Raw genomic sequence first — 21,394 nt, 5'->3', positions numbered from 1 at the left:
AGTCATGTGTGGATGTCAGAGTTGGACTGTGAAGAAAGCTGAGCGTCGAAGAATTGATGCTTTTGAACTGTGGTGTTGGAGAAGACTCTTGAGAGTCCCTTGGACTGCAAGGAGATCCAACCAGTCCATTCTGAAGGAGATTAGTCCTGGGTGTTCTTTGGAAGGAATGATGCTAAAGCTGAAACTCCAGTACTTTGGCCACCTCATGTGAAGAGTTGACTCATTGGAAAAGACTCGGATGCTGGGAGGGATTGGGGGCACGAGGAAAAGGGGATGACAGAGGATGAGATGGCTGGATGGCAGCACTGACTCGATGGACGTGGGTTTAGGTGAACTCCGGGAGTTGGTGATGGACAGGGAGGCCTGGCGTGCTGCAAATCATGGGGTCGCAGAATCGAACACGACTGAGTGACTGAACTGAACTGAACGGAACATATATGTATGTGTGTGTCTATATATATACACACACACATTTTAAAAACTTTTACAAGCTTAATGTTTTTTTAATTTCTTACCTTCTTTATTTTGGTGATTGTACTTTACACACTTTTTATTACTAATAATAACTAAAAGAATTCATTTTCTTTTCCAATGTTGGTTGTAAAATTCAGATTACATTGCACAATTTGTATTAGAATTTATGAGTACAGGATCTATGTTCTCCTTAAGTTATAATCAAAACATCCAAGTTTATACCGTAACTGTAACTTTCTTTCTATATGTCATAAGTATTTTGTTCCTGTAATCCTATTTACTCCCCCCAGAGGCTTTAAGGATGCCCATTTTCACTGTGGTTGCAGGTTGTTATTTTCTATGTTACCACACATAGCTGGAATGATGATCAAGGGAGCAAGTTGAAACTCCACACGGCTCATGTCTTATCAAGGGATAAGCTTTTTCTCGGATGAACACCCATCAGATTTTTGCAAGCCTTTACATTCTGGGTTTAGAAAAACATGACTTTAACAAATTTTTTCAGTGTTTCTTTTGCACTTCTGTAGCAGATAATTTTTGGAAATCTTTACTCTGATATTCCTATTGACTAACAGTGTTTTTTGAAATGAAAGTATATATTCTGTCTATTCAGAGACAGCATAAACTATCTTTACATTATATAAGCTTAGATAAATTTTAAGACTCTTTTCTAGACTTTCACCTGACAAACTCCTACCTTTTTAGGAGCCTGGAAAGTAGGTTCTGTGGTTCAGAAGACTTCTTACATTGCAGGTCAAATGTCCCCTTCTCGATGATTATATCACAAACGTTGGAAAGATTTAGCAAAGAGGAGTTGTCTTTTTGCTCTGCTGAATTCAATTTGCTCATCATTAGCTTGGTTTGTGGATTGAAGAACATACACACATACACACACGCACAGTCTTGTCCACAAAATGGTATTTATTTCTCCATGGTTTTCATTAATTTTTAAGGTGAATTTTGATCATCTGCTCCTTTTAGAGTACCTCAGAGATATGTAGGCTTGGGGGACTGGACTTCTGATAAGGACTTATAATAAGGACTTCTGACGTGATTTATTGTGACATCTTAAAATACTAGTGGTACTGGAAATATAGTAAGATATTTTTGTGTAATTACAGAAATATGATCTTAGTTTCTGGAAGATCTCATTTTGAAGATTTACAATTATGAAAAAAAAATCTCTTCCCCAACTCGAAAAAAAATGCACTATCTGTCATTTTTCATTTCATGGTGGAAATTTTCCAATACTATATTTGATAAGTGACTTCCATATGTCATTTCTTGGCAGACTTTAAACTGACAACTGTTTCTTAAAGCTCTTACCAAAAGTTTCAGTTTTCTAGTGATGCCATAGCAAAGTACTACCCTGGTGATCAGAGGCTAGTGTGTTGCTTGGACATAGAGAACACCTTCTAGAAAAGCCACGTGTCCAAGGTTGTGAAGCACTATCAACCTACCAAACACATGGTAATAAAAACAGCAAATTGTGGAGGCAAAATGTGGAGGTAGAAAATATGTTCCAAACGAAGGAACAAGATAAAGTTCCAGAACTAAGTGAAGTGGAAATGAGCAATCTACCCAAGAATCAATTCAAGGTGATGACTGTAAGATGTTCAAAGAATTTAGGAAATGATCGGATGAATAGAGTGAGAAGTTTAAAGTTCTTATCAAGGAGTTTAAGAAAATGTATAAAAAACCAATTAGAAGAAAAAAAAGAACTGAGATGTAAATGCCTTAGAAACAATCAAGACTAGATGACACAGGTAATGGATCAGCAAGATGAAAGACAGATTAGCGGAAATTGCTGAAGCTGTACAGAGAAAAGATGAACAAAAATAAATGGGAACAGAATAAGAGACCACTGGGACAGCATTAAGAGTACTAACATTTGCATTATAGAGGGTCCCAAGAGGAGACCGGAGAAAGGTGAAGGAAAAGTATTTGCAAATATGATAGCTGAAAACTTTATGAACCTGGGAAAGGAAATACAGATTCTGGTCCAGGAAGCACAGAGAGTGCCAAGGAGAATTAACCCAAAGTGGACTACAATCAAGACTTGTGAAATTGTAAGATGCTGATGAGAAACTGAAGATGACACAAACTGGTGGAAACATATACTGTATCATGGATTGGAAGAAATATTGATTAAATGCCCATACTGGTTAAGACAACCCATAGATTCAATGTAATAACTATCAAAATACCAATGGAATTTTTCATGGAACTAGAAGAAATAACTCTAAAATTAGTATGGAAATACAAAAGATTCCAATAACTAAGACAATCTTAAGAAAGAAGAACAAAGCTGTAGGTATCACAGCCCCTGATTTCAAACTATATGACAAAGCTACAGTAATGAAAATAGCATAGCAGTGGCACAAAAAGAGACACACACATCCATGGAACAGAACAGAAAGTTCAGAAATAAACCCACAGTTATACGGGCCATTAATTATGTCAAAGAAGGCAAGATTATACAATGGGGAAAAGACAGTTTCATCTATAAATGGTGGTGGGAAAGCCAGAAAGCTACATGCAAAAGAATCATATCTGACTATTCTCTAGAACCATATACAAAAATTAATTAAAAATGACCTAGATAATTAAATAGGAGACCTAAAAATACAAAGCTCCTCGGAGAGAGTAGAGGCAGAATACACTCTGGCATAAATCATAGCAATAGTTTTCTTTAAGAACTGTCCCCTATTATAAATGAAATATAAGCAAAAATAAATGAGACCAAATTAAACTTAAAAGTTTTCACACAGAAAAGGAAATCATGGACAAAATAACAACAACAAAAAAACTATGGAATGGAATAAAAAGTTTGTAAATAACATGATTAGTAAGAAACTAATATCCAAACCTCTGTTCATGGGATTTTTCAAGAAAGAATACTGGAGTATTGGAGTCGTTTGCCATTTCCTCCTCAAGGGGATCTCCTCAACGTAGAGATTGAACCCACATCTCCTTCGTCTGTTGCAGGCAGATTCTTTACCTGCTGAGGCATCAGGGGAGCCCCAAATATCAGCTCACTCAACTCTATATGAAAAAAATGAACAATCAAATGAAAAAAAAATGGTGAGAAGACCTGAACAGATATTTTAAAAATGAAAATATATAAATGGCTAATAGGCACCTGAAAAGGGGCTCATTATCACACTGATTATTGGAGAAATGCAAATAAAAATCACAAAGTGATATCACCTCACATCTGTTGACATAACATTATCAGACACAAGAAATAATAAATGTTGATGAGGACCTAGAGAAAAGGGAATGCATGTTCACTATGGTGGGAATGTAAATTGTTACAGCCTAAATCCATCGACAGATAAATGGATAAAGAAGATGTGGCACATGTATACAATGGTATCAGTTCAGTTCAGTCCCTCAGTCGTGTCCGATTCTTGGCAACCCCATGATTCGCAGCACACCATGCCTCCCTGTCCATCATGAACTCCTGGAGTTCACTCAAACTCACATTCATAGAGTCAGTGGTGCCATCCAGCCATCCCATCCTTTTTCATCCACTTCTCCTCCGGCCCCCAATCCCTCCCAGCATCAGAGTCTTTTCCAATGAGTCAACTCTTCGCATGAAGTGGCCAAAGTACTGGAGTTTCAGCTTTAACATCATTCCTTCCAAAGAACACCCAGGGCTAATGTCCTTTAAAATGGACTGGTTGGATCTCCTTGCAGTCCAAGGGACTCTCAAGCATCTTCTCCAACACCACAGTTCAAAAGCATCAGTTCTTCGGCACTCAGCTTTCTTCACAGTTCAACTCTCATATTCATACATGACCACAGGAAAAACTATAGCCTTGACTAGATGGACCTTTGTTGGCAAAGTAATATGGAGCAATAAATAGAATGAAATAATGCCTTTTACAGCAACATGGACGGACTTGGAGATTATCATACTAAGTGAAGTAAGTCAGAAAGAGAAAAACAAATACAATACAGTCTCACTTATATGTGGAATCTAAAATAGGGCACAAATGAAACAAACTACAAAACAGAAACAGGCTCTCAGATATAGAAAAAAGATTTATGGTTGCCGAGGGGAAGAAGGATGGGGGAAGGATGAGGTGGGATTTGGGGGTTAGCAGTTGAAAACTATTGTATATGGAATGGATAAACAACAAGGTCTTACTGTATAGCACAGGGAACTATATTCAATATTGCATGGTAAACCATAATGGGAAAGATAGAAAAAAGAATGTACATATATATATATATATACACATATGTGTGACTGAATCACCTTTCTGTACAGTAGAAACACATTGTAAATAAATTATACACCAATGGAAAGTTGATAATAGAAACAAATAGTGATCAGAAGACAAATTCTTGCTCTGTGAAAGACACTGGTATGAATATAAAAACTGAAGCTGTAGAATGGAGGAAAATCTTTGTGCATATAGCAACAATAATTTGATTCTGAAATATACAAAGAACTCTTAAAACAAAATAGTAAGAAAACAAGCAACTCTATTTAAAAATGAGCCAAAAATCCTAACAGGCATCTTTCAAAGACAGACAGACAGATGGTAAATAACAGGTGAAAAGATACTCCATATCTCTGTCATCAGGAAAATACAAAGTGAAACAATGAAATATCATTATGCACTTACTAGAATGGCTAAAATCCAGAAAATTGACAGCACCAAATAATGACTAGTGTGTGAATCAATAGGAACTTTCATATATTGCTGAAGAAAATTCATTTTAATTCAAGAATATCATATAGTCACTTTGAAATTTTCACATTTTCTCAAAAAACTTAGCTTCCTCTTAACAACAGGATCTACCAGTTGCACTGCCTGGTATTTATCCAAAGGATTTGAAATTAATGTCAACACAAAAACCTGCACAGAGATGTTTAAAGTAACTTTATTCATAATTGCTTAAATCTGGAAGTAATCAAGATGTTGTTTTGGTAGGTAAATGGATAAATAAAACATGGTGCATTCAGACAAAGGAAATATATTCTGCATGAAAATGAAATGAACTATCAAGCAAAAATAAAGACAGAGGAAACAGATATGTACAGTTGAGTGAAGGGAACCAATGTGAAAAAAAATTACATATTTTTCCTACCATATGATATTTGGGAATGCCAAAACTATGGAGGGAATTGGGCTTCTCTGATGTCTTAGATGGTAAAGAATCTGGTTGCAATGCAGGAGACCCGGGTTTGATACTTAGGCTGGGAAGATCCCCTAGAGAAGGGAATGGCTACCTACTCGAGCATTCTTGCCTGGAGAATTCCATGGACAGAGGAGCCTGGTGGGCTACAGTCCATGGAGTCACAAAGAGTAGAACATGATTCAGTGACTATCTTTTTTCTTTTTTTCTGGAGGGAATTAAGCGATGAGTAGTTGCCAGAGATTTGCAAGAAGGGAGGAAGGAAGAGGTAATCGTTTAGGGCAGTGAAAATACTGTGTATGATAATATAATGGTAGATGTACCTACTTATACACCCATGCAAACACACAGAATATACAACACCATGAGTGAGTTCAAATGTACATTATGGACTTTGGGTGATGATGATGTGCTAATATAGGTGTGTGAATAACAAATGTGCCACTCTGAAGGGGGATATTGACAACAGGGGAGGCGATCACAATAAACTGTGGAAAATTCTGAAAGAGATGGGAATACCAGACCACCTGATCTGCCTCTTGAGAAATTTGTATTCAGGTCAGGAAGCAACAGTTAGAACTGGACATGGAACAACAGACTGATTCCAAATAGGAAAAGGAGTTCGTCAAGGCTGTATATTGTCACCCTGTTTATTTAACTTATATGCAGAATACATCATGAGAAATGCTGGACTGGAAGAAACACAAGCTGGAATCAAGATTGCCGGGATAAATATCAATAACTTCAGATATGCAGATGACACCACCCTTATGGCAGAAAGTGAAGAGGAACTAATAAGTCTCTTGATGAAAGTGAAAGTGGAGAGTGAAAAAGTTGGCTTAAAGCTCAACATTCAGAAAACGAAGATCATGGCATCTGGTCCCATCACTTCATGGGAAATAGATGGGGAAACAGTGGAAACAGTGTCAGACTTTATTTTTCTGGGCTCCAAAATCACTGCAGATGGTGACTGCAGCCATGATATTAAAAGATGCTTACTCCTTGGAAGGAAAGTTATGACCAACCTAGATAGCATATTGAAAAGCAGAGACATTAGTTTGCCAACAAAGGTTCATCTATTCAAGGCTATGGTTTTTCCTGTGGTCATGTATGGATGTGAGAGTTGGACTGTGAAGAAGGCTGAGCACTGAAGAATTGATGCTTTTGAACTGTGGTGTTGGAGAAGACTCTTGAGAGTCCCTTGGACTGCAAGGAGATCCAACCAGTTCATTCTGAAGATCAGCCCTGGGATTTCTTTGGAAGGAATGATGCTAAAGCTGAAACTCCAGTACTTTGGCCACCTCATGCGAGGAGTTGACTCATTGGAAAAGACTCTGATGCTGGGAGGGATTGGGGGCAGGAGGAGAAGGGGACGACAGAGGATAAGATGGCTGGATGGCATCACTGACTCGATGGACGTGAGTCTGAGTGAACTCTGGGAGTTGGTTATGGACAGGGAGGCCAGGCGTGCTGTGATTCATGGGGTCGCAAAGAGTCGGACATGACTGAGCGACTGATCTGATCTGATCTGATACATGTTTGGAAGCAGAGTGCCATACAGGGAGTCTGCAACTTCCACTCAATTTTGCAGTGACTCTGAAATTGCTCTAAAAAGTAAAGTTTATTACACAACAATGGGGAAAAGATGTAAAGAGACATCTCACCAAGGAAGATATACAGATAGCAAGGAAACAACTGCTAAAAAACTCAACATTACATGTCATCAAGGAATTTCATTTGAAAACAAGAATGAGATACCAGCAGATTTATGAGAACTGTGAAAATCCAAAATATCCCTATACAGCTGTAGAAAGCTTGGTGCTTGCCATCTTTCTCAGAGATCCCAATCAGGAGTCCACACTGGCATTTCCACTGGTGCTCTGAGTCAGGCAAGACAACTAATGAATCTCAAACCATTCCCTGAAAACTCAAAAATAGTCTACATGATCCATTCTTCTTTTCCCCCTTGAGGGAGTGTTGGGAGTTGGAGATATTCTCCTGATATTGACACACTGCCAGGAAAGGGAAGTAGGTATGGAGGGTGAAACAGCATAAACTTGCCTGAATGCTTACTGTATTTCTTCTTGGTATTGTGCTTTTCTGGAATTCTGCCACTATTATCTAACTTCCTTTCCACAAAGGAAATTAGGTCTATATGTTCTTGTCTCCGTGGAGGAATGGAGGCTTAGGGATTCCTAGTCTTCCATCATGCTGATGTTACTCTGGAGTAATGCTCTTCATTAAACCATGTCACTTTCTGGGGAATTTTGAGTTTTCTTGCACCAGCAATCACATCTCTGAAGGGAAAAGAATGCACTGAACCAAAACTGGACCCTCCTTCACACTGTCCTCTTCTTCTGCAGTACTCTGTGGAAGGCAGCCTTCACTTGAGCATTCCTGACACTGTAGACAAGAGGGTTCAGCAATGGGTTGAAAAGAGTATAAAACAAGAAAAGGATCTTCAGGTGTTCTTCTCGTTGACTGTTGTCGGGAACCATGTAAACGATCATGACTAAGCCAAAGTAGAACCCAACCACACAGAGGTGGGAGGAGCAGGTGGAGAAGGCTTTCTTGCAGCCCTCCTTTGACTGGATCTTCAGGATGGCCCAGAGAATACGCATATAGGAGACCAAGATCAGGGAAAGGGGCCCAACTAAGATAAGAGCAGCATCAGCAAAGAGGAACATTTCATTCATCCAGATGTCACCACAGGCCAATTTGAGGACAGAGCGAATTTCACAGAGGAAGTGGTTCACCTTCTGGGGGCCACAGAAGGGTAGTCTTAACAAAAGAATTACTTGGACCAGGGCCAGGGCAAATCCACACGCCCAGCAAGCAATGGCCAGGATGGAGCACACTTTCCAGTTCATGATGACCGTGTACTGGAGGGGATGGCAGATCGCCACATACCTGTCATAGGACATCGCCAACAAAATCAGACACTCTACAGAACCAAAACTCAATATGAGAAGCATCTGCAAATTGCATGGGACAAAGGAGATGGTTTTCTTGTGTTTTGCTAGATTTGCCAGCAGATTGGGCAAATTACTGGAAGCATAGAATATGTCAATGAGGCCCAGGTGGGAAAGGAAGAAGTACATGGGGGAGTGCAGCCTGGGGTCAAACCAAATAAGTCCCAAGATCATGCCATTTGCCAACAGGTTGAATGTATATAACAAGGAGAAGATACCAAAGAGGAGCAACTTCAAGTCTTCACTGAGCTGGAATCCCACCAGGATGAATTCTGTGATCTGTGATTGGTTGCCCTCCATTGCCAGTGACAGTCTGTAAAGGACTGAAGTGTGATGGGAAGGTCAGGGCTGGATAGCAAAGAAGATAGGAATTATTTATGTGAAGTGAATTCAGAGGAAGCTCATGTTGTTACTACATCACTGAGTTTTTTTCTTCCAATGTTTCCTCGCCGTATTTATTTATTTTTTACTATTTAATGTGTAGTAATTCAAATTTTTAGACAAGTATCAGGGATCATAAACAATACTCATATATACATTTCACCAGTTCTTCATGTTTGCTTTATGATATCTTTTGTCTGTGTAATATTAATTCTTTGTAGACCACGTACGACTAAAATGCTACCATAATCACATATTGACAATTTTTTCCCAAACTTTTGAATTTTTTCTCCATAACATGCATAGTCACTAGTCTGTTTTCAATATGATTACCAAAAATCTGGAGACATGACTTTAACATGAATCACTATTCTAAGTACAGCACTTTCTGCCTCTTAGTCTAAAGTTCAAATCCAATATCACATATCATACTCATTTCCTGTAATCTTAAGTACTTAGTCTTTCTTGCCTTGACCCTCATACTTCTGAGCTCTTATTTTGTATAATGTTTCTCAGTTGTTGTTTTCCACTGATTCTCCACATTTTGTTGAAATGAAAATTTTTGAAAGAAAAAAATGTTATTTTAATGCTTTTCATTAATACACTGCTGCTACTGCTGCTGCTAAGTCGCTTCAGTCGTGTCCGACTCTGTGGGACCCCATACACGGCAGCCCACCAGGCTCCCCCGTCCCTGGGATTCTCCAGGCAAGAACACTGGAGTGGGTTGCCATTTCCTTCTCCAATGCATGAAATATTAAAGTGAAAGTGAAGTCGCTCAGTCAAGTCTGACTCTTAGCGACCCCATGGATGCAGCCTGCCAGGCTCCTCCATCCATGGGATTTTCCAGGCAAGAGTACTGGAGTGGGGTGCCATTGCCTTCTCCACCATTAATACACAGATAATGTTAATTTGCACATTGGTGATCTTCATGTGGATTACTAGGTCAGGATGCTCTCTCCAAGTTATTTCCATTATAAGGTTATTAATCCATAATTTTGAAGTTCCTTCTTCCTTCAACCTTAACAAATTTTGACATCAAGTTTTCTTAAGTCTCATAGAAAAACATGAAATTGGATAAGATGCTAAGAAATAATACCTAAATGAAACACACAGATAAAAGTAATCATTGCTAATAATTTGTATATACTGTTTTCCATTATTAGCTATACATAAATTTTACATATGTAATTAAAATTATATGAGCAATATTCCTTATCTATTTCTTTCATTAAGAATAACATCATGTCTATTTTCCATGACAAATATTTCTCTGCAACATACTCTAAACAGTCATACACTATTTTATTACACATTATTTTATCTAGTATATTACCTTCTGACTAGGTTGTATGCCAGGTAATGCTACAGTGTCTAAATTTGATACATTCTTTGTGTAAACTTGTTTTCTTATACAAAATTCTAGGACATGGAAGTTCTTGTCAAATCTACTCCTTCCTTTCTGCCTTCCCTTTCCTTCACCTCTTCCTTCCTCCCTCTCTTCCTTTTTCCTTCCATGCTTCCTTTCGTTCTTCTTTCTACCCAGCTACCTACCTATTATTCTGTTTACCTATCTATTTTAAGATAGTCTAAATAAAATGTCTCCTTTCCAATTGTCATTAAAATAACAGCAGCTCAGGAAAATATGGTATGAATGACAAAGATATGCTATTCTCTGTTGGGCAGTCTAGTAAATGAGCTAGGGAGTTTTAAACTATTTCTCCAACCCTAGTCAGTGAAATTGGCACTCACCTTATCCTATTTTTAGTAGGACAATTACTTCTATCAAAACGATAATCCTGAGTCTAATAATTATCCATACTGGATGACAGCATAGAAAAATTTTGGTAAGAAATAACTATATTGCAAAACTCTTACCTATTTCAAAGCAAAAAGTTTACTGTAATTATTACCAGAGTTCTGTTTTCTAGTATCTGAGGTTACTCTATGAATATATTTATCTGTTACATACTATAAGGTCGTTTTGTTCTTTCACCATGTCAGTGCCTTATCCAGAAGAAAAGCCTACATAAGAAGACTATAACCAGATTACTCCCAAACAATACAGTTGGGCAAACATGAAGGACCACCACTCAATCACATTAGGAAATGATGTTGAAAAAGCTGCTGAGGAATAGAAGGCCTTGAAGGATCATCTCAAAGAACTTGCCCTTATTTTGACTAACTCAAAAATTCTCCCAGGGCTGATGCAGCTATGCGGAAGGCACTTGTTAAAAGCCTTTAAAGGCAAAAGTATCAGCTGCTGCCACTGAAAAAAGTGAAAGGGTTAGTGGCTAAGTCATGTTTGACTCTCGTGTGACCCCATGGACTGTAGCTCTTCAGGCTCCTCTGGCCATGGGATTCTCCAGGCAAGAATACTGGAGTGGGTTGCCATTCCCTTCTCCAGGGGGTCTTCCTGACCCAGGGATCCAACTCGAGTCTCCCGCATTGCTGGCCACATGAGACAAGGAATAAAAGTTGGAGAGAGTATAGACTAACTGTGAGTGGAAAAACAGGAAATAAGATGATTTGGAAATAAAAGTGATTTGAATAGCTCCAAGACATTGCTGGGAAACCCAAAGGCTGCACATTTGACCAGGATGGGGAAAATGCTTACAAGGAATCTAAAAAGGTCCTGATGTCTCATGTCTGTCTAAGCCTAGATCTCAACATATATAGACAAGGGATAAATTATTTTGGGGGAACGTTTTGTTATATTTATTCTACCCATTTTTTTCTAGTTGTAGTGAGTTATAACGACATAACACTTCAAAGTTTAAGGCATACAGTGTAATCATTTGACTTGCATACATCGTGAAGTGATTACCGCAATAAGTTTATTGAGCATCCATAATTTCATACAGATGCAGAATAAAAGAAAAAAATTATTTTTCCTTGTGAGCACTTTTGGATTTTCTCTGTTAGTTTTCAGAGATAACATACAGCAGTATTAATTATATTCATCATATTGTATAATAAATTACATCCCTAGACCTACAACTGAAAATTTATACTTTTGGATCACCTTCATCTCATTTCTCCTTTCTCATTGCCACTTCTAGTCCTACAAATCTGATCTCCTTTCCTATGTTTTTAGTTTTTTGTTGTTTTTTTTTTTAATATATATATACATTCTTATTTTTAATTTTGGTAAAATACACAAAGGGTAAAGTTTACCCTCTTATTAGTTTTAAGTAGTATTAAATATATTCGCACTGTGGTACAACCCATTTCCAAACTGTTTTCTTCTTGAACAACTGAAACACTGTTAGACAACTCACTTAAAAAACTCATTTAATCAATAACTCCCTATTCCTTGACAACCACTAGTCTACATTCTGTTTCTACAAATTTGACTGCGCTAGGTACTTCCTGCAGTGGAATCATATAGCCGTCAAGGTTCATCTATGTTGTAGCATACGTGAGAATTTCCTTCCTTTTTAAGGCTAAATACTGTTCCACTGTAATGCATATTTGCTGTGGTTGTTCAGTCACTAAGTCCTGTCTGACTCTGCAACCCCATGGGCTGCAGTATGCCAGGCTCCTCTGTTCTCCACTATCTCCTGGAGTTTGTGCAAATGTATGTCCATTGAGTCAGTGATGCTATCTAATCACCTCATCCTCTGCTGTTGGTTTGTTTTTAAGTTGACGTATAGTTGACCTTCAACACTATGTTAGTTCTAGCTGCTCAACAGATGGAGAAATCCTTTAAATCTTAGTTTATAGGCAAGAATGATAGATTGAGAAGCTAAATATAAACATGATAAAATTTCCAGAGAAAGATAAGGATGGTAAAGAGGTAATATTAGAAGAGACTTCATCAAAAATGTTCCAAATTGAGGAATTTGGTCTCCAAACTGATAAAAGTGTACTCTGAAATAGTACAATAAAGATAATGCATTCATAAGGACACTGAAGAACTTCTGATAACTGAAGATAAAATGAATATTTAGATAAAAAATTTGAGATTATGATAAAAAATAAATTCTCAGTAAATATAAATTAACAACCACACATATTTGAACCAAGATAATGGTACTGGTGTTTTCAATAAATAATGCTGGATCAATTGGCCATCTATGTGGATAAAAGCTAAAACATGACTCCTACCAGAATACTACAAAAAATTAGGTAGGTTTTAGACTATAATGATTAAAAACAAGTTTTGTAGAACATTAGTTAGTAACTAATTAGTGAAAAATCTATGAGGGAGCAGAAAATTTTTGAAACAGAATTAAAACAGCATTAAACAAAAGACTGACAAAATTAAGAACTAACTCCTGTTTATCTAGAGGCAACATTAAGGGTAAAAATGAGATCCATAGAAAGGAAGGAACTATTTATAAAAGTATAACTAATTGAGGGCTTATATTCAGAATATTTAAAGGATTCCTGCAAATTGTTAATGAAAAGATAGATAATCCAATCTAAGTTGGGCAAAATACCTGAACAAATATTTCACGTGAAAGAACATCCAATGACCCACGAGTTCATTAAAAGATTCAGTTCAGTTCAGTCGCTCAGTCGTGTCCAACTCTTTGCGACCCCATGAATCGCAGCACACCAGGCCTCCCTGTCCATCACAAACTCCCGGAGTTCACTCAGACTCACGTCCATTGAGTCATTAAAAGATTAAGAGGTACTAAACTAAGTCACCAAGGAGATAGAAATTAAAATGCAAAACACAGTGATAGTAAAAACCCCAAAGTTTGAAAGTACAGGGACTTGACAAGACTGTGGAGCAAGGATGCATTACTACTGAGAATGTAATTTTGTGCACCCATTTGGGAAACTCTGGAAGAACCAACTGTTTTTAACATATGCATACCAATAATTCATGGGTTCTACTTTCAGACATGCCCAAAATAAGTGCCTATATATATACATATATATATTATACACGTGTACAAATTTATATAAAGATTGTATATAGATTGTATATGAATAGTCATAAGATAATTATAACTTCTTTTTTAACTATCTTCAAAGAGAAAATCCTATCATAGCTTATTAAAGAAGACTGAAATAAGGACTTATCTCTTTACTTGACAATACAGTCCATGTGACCACACAAATATTTATTGCAGGGGCTCGTATAATTAATCTTAGAAATGTATGATTTAATTTATTCCTAGAAAAATTAACTCTCTTGATGAGAATAATCTGGTCTATTTCTTCATGCAAAATTTTTTCTCTAGAAATAAAAATAAAAGAATCGTAGGTGCATTCCCAAAACTATGTGATTGACACTGAAATCCATAAAAATTTCTTTGATTTCAAAATATTTGAATAGCAATTAACATTGTTTGTCCTTGTAATTTGAATGAAGTGGTATAAATGAGAAATCTGATAATTTACAACAAAGTATTTTGGTAGTAGAACAACCAGTTTTCTATACATACCTTTAAAATCTTTAAATGAACAATCATGTCAAGATTCTGTTCACATAAAAAACTGTCTGTGTCTGTGAATATATTGAGTTAAATGAATATAAATATTGGTTCTAGTTAAAGATATATCTTGGTTTGGGTTCCCCCAGAAGCCAACCCTGGGACAATTACTCAATTACAAGTATGTTTTAGGAAGTAATCACTAATGATACAACTAGAGGAGTGGAAAAGACGAACAACCAAGAAAAGATAGCCACTTAAGTTTGGATGATCAAGTACTATGAAATTGTAGATCTTAATGGAAGTTAGACCTTGATGGAAAAATCCTGGAGCCAGAAAAGAACATATATTTCATTGTTAACCTACCTGGAGAGGAAGGGACCTGGAGTGTCTATATACCAACTAGTATCCATTACTGGGTGAGAGCTCTGAGGTGGGTGGACCAAGTATTAGGGCTTCTTTTCCCTGTGTGATGGGCTACTAAAGTGCTTCTGGTTTCTGGGGAAACTACAGGCAAAGAAATGCAGGTGGAGCCATTTGGAAGTGAGTTCAGTGTGCACTGAAGTGGGAGGGCCATGATATATGGCCACCTGCAGCATCAGCTATGAAATTCCTGTCTGTACATCAGCTCCCAAATCTAAAATTTGATTGGACATAATCGGACAGAAGGATAAATGTGGTTTTCTGGTTTTAAATGAAGAGGACAATTGTCAATTTTTAAAATATTCTCTAATGATTTTTTAAAACTAAAGTAGAATAGATATTCATAGTTAAGTGAAAAGAATGCTTAATTTAATTTCAAAAGTTTGTTTTACTGATATTTAACATACAGGTCTTCTTTATATCACCTGTCTTGTACCTGAACAAATTTTATAAAACCCTATTTCAATAAAATACAATCTAAAGGGTATCATCTAATATTAGCTCTGTTACTTACCACTAACAATATGAGAAAAATGTTTAAGTGCATTAGTATGTGTTGAGAATAATGAGAGAAATTTATGTAAATGAATTGAAGTTTCTGGTCGGTTTACTACATGAAAGGTGTTCAGCAGATTTTCAACAATAGGAAGGCATATTTAGGATAGGATGGAGAATATATATTGTGCATAAAGTCCACTTTCATGGCACCCAACCAAAGAAGGTAGTCTTCATTCAAAGCCTTAAACTTCAGAAAACTCTAATTTCTAATCACTACTATTGGGGTAAAAAAAATAGATAACCAGACATTGATTTCAAATATGAGTTCTAAATTTAAGAAAGAGCAAATACAGCATAACACAGATACTGATTTACTAACTTCTTAGAGTGACACATCTCTGTGTTATATGCCAGGGAGAATAGACTACAGGATTTACCATTTGGTAGTTTATGAGCAGGATGAGTCAGCCAGCATGTAAAATTATTTAAAGGCCCTCATCCTATTTCAGAGTATCTCTCTAAATTCAAATTTTAGTTACTAATGTTACAATTAATGTTAACATATATATCAAAGGTTATTAACATCAGCACAAACACTAAAAGCCTACAGGGTGGCTGCTGGTTTAATTGCTAGCTCTGGTCTGCCCTCCTGTTCTGAGTTGTCTGTTTAGGGACTTAATAACTAAGTTACTAATGCAAAGAACTAGAGAAAAACAATAGAATGGGAAAGACTAGAGATCTCTTCAAGAAAATTAGAGATACCAAGGGAACATTTCATGCAAAGATGGGCTCAATAAAGGACAGAAATGGCATGGATCTAGCAGAAGAAGATATTAAGAAGAGGTGGCAAGAATACACAGAAGAACTGTACAAAAAAGATCTTCACAACCAAGATAATCATGATGGTGTGACCACTCACCTAGAGCCAGACATCCTGGAATATGAAGTCAAGTGGGCCTTAGGAAGCATCACTACAAACAAAACTAGTGGAGGTGATGGAATTCCAGTTGAGCTATTTCAATCTGAAAAGATGATGCTGTGAAAGTGCGACACTCAATATGTCAGCAAATTTAGAAAACTCAGCAGTGGCCACAGGACTGGAAAAGGTCAGTTTTCATTCCAATCCCAAAGAAAGGCAATGCCAAAGAATGTTCAAACTACTGCACCATTGCACTCATCTCACACGCTAGCAAACTAATGCTCAAAATTCTCCAAGCCAGGCTTCGATAGTACATGAACCGTGAAACTCCAGATGTTCAAGCTGGATTTAGAAAAAGCAGAGGAACCAGAGATCAAATTGCCAATGTCTGCTGGATCATCAAAAAAGCAAGAGAGTTCCAGAAAAATATCTACTTTTGCTTTATTGATGACACCAAAGCCTTTGACTGTGTGGATCACAACAAACTGTGGAAAATGCTTGAAGAGGTGGGAACACGAGAACCACCTGGTCTGCCTCCTGAGAAATCTGTATGCAGGTCAAGAAGCAACAGTTAGAACTGGACATGAAACAACAGACTGGTTCCAAATTGGGAAAAGAGTACTAAAGAGAGTACTAAAAAGAGAACTAAAAAGCCTCTTGATAAAGGTGAAAAAGAAAGTATAAAAGCTGGCTTAAAATCAATATTCAAAAAACCAAGATCACAGCATCCTGTCCCATCACTGTATGGCAAATAGATGGGGAAAAAATGGAAACAGTGGCAGATTTCATTTCTTGGGCTTTAAAATCACTGCGGATGGTGACTGCAGCCATGAAATTAAAAGATGCTTGTTCCTTGAAGGAAAAGCTATGACAAACCCAGACAGCATATTAAAAAGCAAACACATCACTTTGCTAACAAAGGTCTGTATAGTCAAAGCTGTGGTTTTTCCCGCAATCATGTACAAATGTGAGAGTTGGACCATAAAGAAGGCTGAGCACTGAAGAACTGATGCTTTCAAACTGTGGTGCTGGGGAAGACTCTTGAGAGTTCCTTGGACAGCAAGGAGATACAACCAGTCCATCCTAAAGGAAATCAGCCCTGAATATTCATTGGAAGGACTGATGCTAAAGCTGAAACTCCAATACTCTGGCCACCTAATGTGAAGAGCCAACTCATTGGAAAAGACCTTAATACTGGGAAAGATTGAGGGCAGGAGGAGAAGGGGGCAACAGAGGATGACATGGTTGGATGGCATCACCAAGTCAATGGACATGAGTTTAAGAAAATTCTGGAAGATAGTGAAGGACAGAAAAGCCTGGTGTGATGCAGTCCATAGGTTTGCAAAGCATCAGACATGACTGAGCAACTGAATGACAACAACAACATGCCTTACAGAAGAGCTTCCCTGGTGGCTAGATGGGAAAGAATCCACCTGGAATGTAGGACACTTGGGTTCAATCCCTGAGTCAGGAAGATCCCCTGGAGAAGGGAGTAGCTACCCACTCCAGTATTCTTGCCTGGAGGATCCCATGGACTGAGGAGCCAGGCAGGCTACGGTCCATGGTGTCACAAAGAGCTGGATATGACTGAGTGATAAGTGCTCACCCACTCATGCCATAAAGGAAACTCAGTAAATATATTTTAAAATTCTAATTAATTTTAATATATACATAGAAATGTTTACTTAGTAAGAAAATGATAAGGAACATTAATAAATATATCACATGATGAAAATTATGGGGCTGTATCTTTATATTCATTATTCTTAAAACTCCCCATCCTACCTGGTGTCCACAGAGGCCAGTCACTGCTTTGCTTTACATGTTGCACATATGGCTGAGCTCCTTTGCTGTCCACCTGCAACTATCACTACATTGTTAACCGGCTATACTCCAACATAAAAATTTTTTAAAAGAAGTGAAACCCTTTGCTCCCATACCTCATACTCACTCAGTAGACTCTGACAGCTTATAAGCTTAGGTCAGGGTCAGTGAGAATCCCTTTCCCGTAACCTCCTGTTAGCAAACCATCCATTCGCCACTTTCAAACAGCAGAAGACAGATGAATATGAATACGAAAGCTCTGTTAGCCTCATGAATTGTAACTTGAATTCTGAGATTAAAATGCTGAAATATGTGTGAAAATAACCAAATTGCTGCAGTGTGGAGGAAGGTAGTAGGAATCCTATGCCTCCCTGTAACATTACAACATGGACAAGATTCTTTTTTTTTTGCATTTGGTAAAATTTAAGAATGATATATTTTCATTTATTGTACTGTTTTTAAAGATTGACTTAAGTAAATGTAAAGAGAATAAAAGAAAAAGTATTCACTGAAAAATTGCCATTTACAAACACATGTCAAATAGAGAAGTTGCTTTTGTAGCAGGGACATTTTACATTTTTACCAGCTAGAACTTTTCCCCCAAATTTGATCAGTGGCAATGGTAGTCATGTTATCCCACTCCAGGAGATGACAAAGGTTTATCCCCAGATGAGGACAATAATCCCTGAAGAGTAAACCTGGACAGCAAGCCAGGACACACTAAATTGGTACATGTACTGGCTTCCTTGCTATAAAATAAATAATAAAGAGATCTTTATCCAGTAGCTAGAGCCACTTACTAAAAACTCCCTACTAGGCAGCAAAGAAAATGATGTTAATGTTCTTCACTTCCCAGGCAGGAGGACATCTCCAGGGTGCAGGAGAAGAGGATGGTCCTCAGCTGAAGAAGAAACAAAAGCCAGTGAAGGACAAATTGGACAATACCTCTGGCTTCATCAGTTGCGGGGCAAAGCATCAGCTTTAGATGCTCTTTCAGTTTGATACCACAATTCAGGGACATTGAGTTTCACCAGCCTCTTCCCATAAATGGGACTGGGGCAGGAGGGTTCTGACTAGGAACAAGAAACCTATGTTTAGACAGAATGAGAATCAGATGTTACTCAGAGAAAGGGTCTTCACAAAGGTGGCTTTTTCTTCTTCCTAAACCTGATAATTTCTGCCAGACTTCTGTCTTGCTCTTCTGTTAAAAAAAAAAAAATTAACCAGTATAAAAATAATAGTTGGTTCAAAGATGGTGTTTGATATACTTCTGGTATTTTTCTCAAATTGGGCTTGAATGTAGAGGAAAACTGACAGAGACGGGGAATGGCTGGAGCTGAGTCACTTGCTCCCTGGAGCCAGTGCAGTGGATAATGAGTCCCAGACACCTTTTCTGTCCTGACGGAAGGACAGGATTCAGGAGCCTCTAGATGTGAGGATTTTAGAGTCTGATCACTTAAGACCAATCTATTCCCCAGAGACATTCCTGTGGGGCCCAGGGAACAAATTATTAAGTGTCTTCACCATTCTCCATCTTTCCTACAAAGCAGTGCAAAACTTCTCCCTCCCCTCTTGGCCTCCAGCTTTGTTATCCGTGTGTGTGTGTGTAGTATATGTACCTGCTTATGCCGAGAAGAAAGAACTCAGAAAGACTGGCAAAGATGTCTTTACTTAAGAGGGTCTGGTATAAAAATTTTACATGTAAGTCATAATTTATTAAGTCCCAGAACACAATCCCTAAGGATATGAAAGTATCATGTATTTGATCTTGAAATTGTTCCTGTCTCCATATCCTACTTTTGAAAATTTTCATGATTTAATAAATGCAATCCCCATGGAGCTTGTTAGTGCAGCCCCTCAAAGGGTTGTATCTTTCTAATGGAATGAATGATCTCTGTCTGCTGAAAAGTGCTAATGTGCACTAATAACCAAATTTTTCATTGTAGATGTTAATCATTACTTGGAAGCTCATGTAGACGGAATCCTATTGCCTAAATGCTTTCCTGATTTAAGTTATTTCTTCAGTTTTTGTCTCATTTCAAAAAAGATTTTTTTCCCTTAAAGGTATATCCTATATTTAGAGAGATCATTGTGATCTCCGTATTGTAAGCACTGAATTTAGACAATGGATGGCTTTGCCTGAACCCACAGATCCATAGGAAAACACAAACTTGATGTCTCAGGTAGCTTACAATCACGACTATACAGGTCACTTTAGCCCTCGTTGTCGTTCAGTCATGTCTGGCTCTTTGTGACCCCACAGACTGCAGCACACCAGACTTCCCTGTCTTTCACCACCTCCCAGAATTTGCTCAGACTCATGATTGAGTCAGTGATGCCATCCAACCATCTCATCCTCTGTCATCCCCTTCTCCTCATGCCCTCAATCCTTCCTAGTATCAGAGTCTGAATTTCCAGTAAGTCAGCTCTTAATATTACGTGGACAAAACATTTTGAGGCTCCCAGAAATCATACTATATTTCCCTAGCCTTCTCTCAAGTGATTTTTTTTTCTTATTTTCTCTTTCTTTAAACCTTCCATAAATCCTTCCACACATTGTCTCAGCTATTGAGAACATGGAAGCAATTAGATGGGAATTTGTACAATACTGACACACCAACTGAGTTACTGAATTTGTCCATTTATCTCAATTTCTCTGCTCTTACTATGAAGTTGAAGAGGTTCCCCATTAACCATTCCCAGTCTGCAACTCATGCCCTGAATCCCACCTCTCTTGCCTACTCAAGAGTTTCTCTCCAGCAATTTCTGTCTCTAAAGTTTCTCCTCCTATCTTGTCTATTCAGCCAGAATACTGGATTTACTTCAAATATACCAGTTACGTATTTTCTAGATCCAATGATTGTTCTCAGTTGTCATCTGACTCGTCCTGCTAGGCTTTTGACACTGTTGATTCCTGTCTCTCCTTGAAAGGTTTCTTCACCCTACTAACATGTTACTATGCTCCTCAGTGGTCTATTTTTCTTATTGCTCCTTCTCAGTCTCCTTGCTCATTCCTCATTTCCTTCCTCATATCTAATAACACTGGTGTTCTTCAGAGTTTATTCTTTGTTATCTATTCACTTTGTATAGGACCTTGTGAACCCCAGGGATTTCAACACATTTCTTATGCCAATAGCACATAAATTAATAGTGAAAGCCAATCCTCTTCCCAAAATGCAGTGGTCCAGAATAAATGCTTTCTGCACATCACAATGAACCAGCAGGTCCTTTGACTTCCTATCTTGTAGAGTAATCCCAATGCCCTAAAGCCACTACAAGCTTTTCTCTCATGCATTATTCTCTCTTGTGTCAAGAGGGTGCCTGGGATATAACAGAGAACATTATAAAGTGTGTGTGTATAT

The 21,394-nt window shown here is 37.8% G+C and overlaps 1 protein-coding gene across 1 annotated transcript; it reads right to left on the bottom strand.

The window, feature by feature from the left end:
• Positions 1–7,967: 7,967 nt before the first annotated feature.
• On the bottom strand, positions 7,968–8,900 carry LOC104992111 (olfactory receptor 2A2-like). Its single transcript, XM_010844862.1, has 2 exons — positions 8,649–8,900; positions 7,968–8,603 (listed from the first exon to the last, which is right to left on the bottom strand). The coding sequence occupies exons 1-2, from the start codon at positions 8,898–8,900 to the stop codon at positions 7,968–7,970; spliced, it is 888 nt and encodes a 295-aa protein (XP_010843164.1).
• Positions 8,901–21,394: the final 12,494 nt, after the last annotated feature.

This window comes from Bison bison, unplaced genomic scaffold (genome assembly GCF_000754665.1).
Source record: "Bison bison bison isolate TAMUID 2011002044 unplaced genomic scaffold, Bison_UMD1.0 scf7180017864211, whole genome shotgun sequence".
NCBI lineage: Eukaryota > Metazoa > Chordata > Mammalia > Artiodactyla > Bovidae > Bison > Bison bison.
Note: the sequence above shows the minus strand (reverse complement) of the source record. Positions and strands in the feature narration are given on the sequence as shown.